The 5,527-nt window shown below is 57.0% G+C and overlaps 1 protein-coding gene across 5 annotated transcripts in view; it reads right to left on the bottom strand.

The window, feature by feature from the left end:
• Nucleotides 1-5,527, bottom strand: part of PLEKHM2 (pleckstrin homology and RUN domain containing M2) — a gene marked incomplete at its 5' end in the record, with an annotated part of 36,839 nt that overhangs the window by 27,248 nt on the left and 4,064 nt on the right. For 2 of the 5 annotated variants that reach the window (XM_082328927.1, XM_082328926.1), the window contains one exon: nucleotides 367-440. The exons of the other annotated variants lie outside the window; for them this stretch is intronic. In XM_082328927.1, the coding sequence (XP_082185053.1) occupies nucleotides 367-426 (60 nt within the window). Of the gene's footprint in view, nucleotides 1-366; nucleotides 441-5,527 lie in introns of those variants that run through there. 5 annotated transcript variants of the gene reach the window in all.

The following is a 5,527-nucleotide window of genomic DNA, read 5'->3' on the forward strand; positions in this document are numbered from 1 at the left end:
CCAGGGCTGTCCCAGGCCCACGGCCCTTGCACAGGGCTGTCCCAGGGCTGTCCCAGGCCCACGGCCCTTGCACAGGGGTCCCCAGGGCTGTCCCCGGGCCCACAGCCCTTGCACAGGGGTCCCCAGGGCTGTCCCCGGGCCCACGGCCCTTGCACAGGGGTCCCCAGGGCTGTCCCCGGGCCCACGGCCCTTGCACAGGGCTGTCCCAGGGCTGTCCCAGGCCCACGGCCCTTGCACAGGGCTGTCCCAGGGCTGTCCCAGGCCCACGGCCCTTGCACAGGGCTGTCCCAGGCCTCACAGCCCTTGCAGAGATGGGGGGTGTCTCCAGGGCCGCCCCAGCCCCACACCGGGGCCCCCGCCGCCCACCTTCTTGACGGAGAGGGAGATGTTCTCCAGGATGCGGTCCTTCACCTCCGCCGGCTCCATGGCGCCGCCGCCCGCCGCTGCCGCCGCTGCCGCCGCCCGCCGCCGCGCCCGCCCGGCGGAGGCCGAGGGCCGGCCCGCCCGCCGGGCCCGCTCGCCGCCCCGCCGCCCCCCGCCGGCCGGCTCCGTCCTGCCGGCTGCCCCGGCCCGGCCCCGGCCCGGCCCGCCGGCTGCGGGGTGGCGGCCTCCGCCGCCGCTCAGCGCGCCATGGCCGCGCCGGGGCCCCCCGCGGCGGGCGCGGAGGCGAACGGGGCCCCGCCGGGGAAGAGGGAGCGGAGCGGAGCGGAGCCGCACTCGTGACGGGCGCCGAGCTCCGCCAGGAACTGAGGTCAGGCGGGAGGGAGGGGAACGGCGCTGCCCGCCCCCGGCACCCGGCACCGGGGACCGCCCCGCCGGGCCGCCCCCGCCCGCCCCAAATGGCGCCCGCGGGTCGGCGCTGAGGCGGCGGGGAGGGAGCGGGGAACGGCGCTGGGTCCCTCATGAGCCAGCGAGGGGAGATGGCGCTGGGGACCGTGAGGGGACGTGAGGGGAGATGGCGCTGGGGACAGTGAGGGGAGATGGCACCCGGTCCCTCATGAGCCAGTGAGGAGCCAAGATGGAGATGGCGCTGGGTTCCTCACAGCCCTGGGCTCAGCAAGGGGACGTGAGGGGATGAGGGGAGATGGCGCTGGGTCCCTCATGAGCCAGCGAGGGGAGATGGCGCTGGGGACCGTGAGGGGATGTGAGGGGAGATGGCGCTGGGTCCCTCATGATCCAGTGAGGAGCCAAGATGGAGATGGTGCTGGGTCCCTCACAGCCCTGGGCTCAGCAAGGGGAGGTGAGGGGATGAGGGGAGATGGTGCTGGGTCCTTTATGACCCAGTGAGGGGACTGTTGGCAGAGTGAGGGGACATGGGGGGAGATGGTGTTGGGTACAGCGAGGGGGTGAAGGGAGATGGCATTGGCACAGTGAGGGGACATGACGGGAGACGGCGCCGGGTCCCTCACAGCCCTGGGCTCAGCGAGGGGACGTGAGGGGAGATGGCGTTGGGGACAGTGAGGGGGTGAAGGGAGACGGCTTTGGGTCCCTCGTGACCCAGCGAGGGGACGTGACGGGAGATGGTGCCGGGTCCCTCACAGCCCTGGGCTCAGCGAGGGGAGGTGAGGGGATGAGGGGAGATGGCGCGGGTCCCTCACGGCCCCCTGAGGGGACAGGAGGGGATGATGCTGTGGTGCCCACTGAGAGGACACACGGTGGGCCAGCAGGCCCCAGTTTGGGGACACCAGACGAGGCGGCCACCGGACCCCCAGGTCTCCTAGCCAGGGCCCAGCCTGCAGCTTTGCTGCACCTCGGGGTGCTGGCAGGGGCCAGCCTCAAAGGAAAGAGAAATATTCAGTGGCCTGAGGGAAAAACGGGGGGGTCCCCACGGCACCCCACCACCGGGGGCTTCAGCAACCCCCGAGATGAACAGGGGATCCCGCTCTCTGCTAAGGTTCACGTGCTTGGTGGCACGGCATGGCACCTTGGAGCTAAAAATGGGCCAGATAAGCGTTCCTCAAGCCTCAAGCCCAAACCTCCACCAAAAAACCCAACTATAAGCCCACTCGCCATCACAGGACAGAGCTAGGAGTTGGTGCAAAGGCTTAACAGAGGAGGGGGTTAAAGAAATAAAAGATAAAATGAATAATAAACCCTCCTCCTGAGATTCAGGTGAAAGGCCCTGATGCTGGGGCTGTCCCTCAGGGCTGGCTTATCGCCCTTGCAACATCCAACACTGATAACTGAAAATGGAACCGAAAGTAAAAGCAATTAAAAAAGGAAAAGCCAGCAGCTCTCAGGAGCGCGTTCCCACCCCTCCCTCTGTAAATAACCTGCTGGCAGGGAAGGGAAGGGCTGAGGGAGGACTGGGACGGAGGGAACGCGCCGGGCCAAGCCTGCTCTTTCCCTGCAGCGGCAGGAACGGGCCAGCCAGTTTAACAGCTGTGGAAACCATGGGAGAAACTCCCAGGGAAGGGAAGAGAGCGCAGCTCGTTAGCGCTTGGGTTAAAACTGAGCCGAACCATAAAACTCCTTTTCTCAGCTCCCCACCAGCGGCTGGAGAAGCAGAAGTGCTGCGTTGAGTGAGATCCCAACAAGGAGCGGAGCTTGTCTCGGCACCTGGGGAAGAAGGTAAACCTCTCCTGCTGAACTGGGGGGAGATTAGAGGGAAAGGACCCCAGTAAAACGCACACACCACGACTTAGTAGCAGTCCTGAGCATGAAACATTTAAGCCTGATGCCTAACAAGTCACTGGAGAGACCAGCAAGCTAAAGTCAGCCCCTTTTAAAGAAGCCCCACAGATCCAACGCACCATTTTATTCTTTACTAGTGAATTTTAGGATTTTAAGCATGCTCAGGGTATAAAGAAAACAAGCTGTACAGCACCAGCCAGCAGGTAAGGGCATCTGCGTTCTTCGCCGCTTTGAAGGCACTAGATGCAGCACAGCGTATACACCTGTATAATCCCATGGTACGGCAGACTTCCTGGTCTCCTACAGTTTTCCTGGATATTTTGAATGCCCCAAGTCTCTGTTTTACTCCAAGAAAAACGAGTTGGTTGTAATCCCTTAAAGCACCCACCACCCAGTCATGGATTTACATAGGAAATTCCCCGCTCCCAGCATTTAAAGACAGCTCCCATTCTCCCTGGACGAGCTCGGGAGGAACCACCCCACTCCCGCCACGTGATAACCTGCTTCCTACCCTCTTCCCAAGAGATTTTTAACTCTTTGCTCAGCATTTACAGCCCGAAGACAGCATGAAGAACATTACCAACCAAGAGAGGAGCCATCAGGTGTTTGTCACAAACGGATGGCAAGGACAGAACGAGTCGCCGAGGTGTAGCTCATCTCCTGCAGCAACGTGTGCTAAGTGCAAGATACCATCCTCCCAAGATACACACCTTATCACGCAGCGCAGTCGTAGGGCACTTCTGCAATGTTGCCAGTGATCCGGAAGGAAATTAAAGAGACACAAGAAACATTTCAGGAGGTAGCAGTATAGATTTAGGCAAGAAAAAATTTAGTATTGGGAAAAAACACGGAAGAAACCGCAGGCTTATCAGGGTAAGTGAACAGCGAGCCCTGCATCTCATGACCAACGTGCAGCCCTGTGAGCACACCTCCGTTTCCACAACCAGGCACAAGGGTTTGATTTTAAAACGCTTCTCCTTTTTATTTGTTAACAAAGGGACTCAAAACTAGACGCTCCTTTGGCAGCTGCTGTTGTGAGGGATTGCAACCACCAACCACTCACATCCTCGTCTGCGTGACTCAATGCTTTTATTGGCAATCACGACAGCACCCTGTAATTAGTAAGCTCAGTTGTCAGAGACAATGGCGGAGCGATGATGGCAGTACACTTCCGAAGGGGTCCTTCGCCCCCAGTTTACCCCCGAGGACAGAAGAGGTAGAGCAGATAATCGATGTAAGGCCAGAGTGAATCAAAAGCCAGGCTGGCCAGCAGGATTCCCCAAGTCCCATTCTGGGGACAAACCTGCCCCAAAAGTGGTTCCCTTGGCAAAGCAACACCGGGCACGTGCTAAAACCACGAGAGTGCAGAGAAGCGAGGAAGCGGACCTAAGCGAGCGTCCCTGCAGAATTCATGAGCCATGGCTCAGTCACGTTTCTTCGGCTGACCGTTCCCTGAACTATTCTGGTGCAGGAAGCGGGGTGATGCAACGCTCACCTCTCTGCCTTCAGCTCCTGCTCCTCATGCAGCTTCTGTGCCCACGCGACGACTCAAAAAACCCTTCGTCGGTCATTTTTAAACTCTAGACCTCGGGGGAGTCCCTTGTCCTACTCCTAAAGCATCCATAAAAGATAACTGAGGGCAGCACACCAACTTATAGAAAGCTTTACATTTATTACATAGGGTCTGAACCTCTCTTGGCCATATACGGGGCTGCAGATCTCAAAGTGCTAATGCCCCAACTCAGACAGACCGGGACGATCCCAAACGTGAACACAACTGTAACTGTGGTTAATTTGCACTTGTATACAGTACCAAAAGAAAACCATCTTCATAAAGCAGAACAGACACGGCCAAGCACTCAAAACAGTTTTCAAACAGTCAGAGTGTTTAGTCCGTAAGTCACCTCCCTGCAGAAGAAACTGCAACCAACATTTTGGCTGTTTGAAAATGTTGGATGGGGCTGTAGCAGCCCACACATTCCCCTTTCCCACCCCAAGACCGGAATTGAAAATGTAGTTTTGCCCTCCTAATTAATATCTGCCTTAATGACATAACTTCGCTATAACAGTAACAGCAGCATCACATGTAGAGCTCTGAACACGTGAGGAGGAAACGAGTGTCCGAGAACGGCTTTGTCACGGCAACCGATTCATCACCCTGCGCGTTTTTGAGCGTCTCTGCTCATCTGGGGCTAGCACGGACCGCCCTCTGGATATCTGAGATTTAAAATGGCCAGAAACTCAGTGCTTGTCTCAAGAAGTGCATCTGTTTTTCTAGATATGAAAGAGGAATTACTGCTCCATGAGACAAGTGCTGGTGCTTAGGATTAGCTGACTGCGCCACAAGTTTCAGAGGAGGAAGATCCTCTACTCCCCCTTTCCAAAACCTGTTCTAGTACAAGACACTAAGAGAACGGGACTTCAAAAAAAGTTATTTCTAACTAGAACCGTCATGAGGTTTCTAGGGATATAAATGCCAATTTTTTGATCTCCCAAGATTAGCTTCCCGCTCCAGAAAAATAAAACCAACTGCCCCCTAATCTGGCTGGAAACGAGGTATTTACGTAGGAGACACGAAGAGCGCCTCATTCCTTTTTCCAGCAGACAGCGCTGCAGCCCAGGGCTACGTTTTGTATCGTGCTCCAATGCTCTTCCAAGTCCTGCCTGAAGGATTCACCAGCCCATCTCCATAGAAGGGGAATACGTGAATTTCTCACGCCTGTTCTCAGGCCCTGACAACATTTTAGCCACAGATTCTGAGTCGTTATATTCAAAATGGCAACATTTATGCTAAGGAATTCTATTGGCTTTGGAAAAAAAGCCAGAGAATGATTTGAGTGCAGCAATGTGACCTCAGAAATACAGACAGACCATTCAAGCAACATTATGATAA

This window comes from Platalea leucorodia (assembly GCF_965183815.1).
Source record: "Platalea leucorodia genome assembly, chromosome: 17".
Classification (NCBI taxonomy): Eukaryota; Metazoa; Chordata; class Aves; order Pelecaniformes; family Threskiornithidae; genus Platalea; species Platalea leucorodia.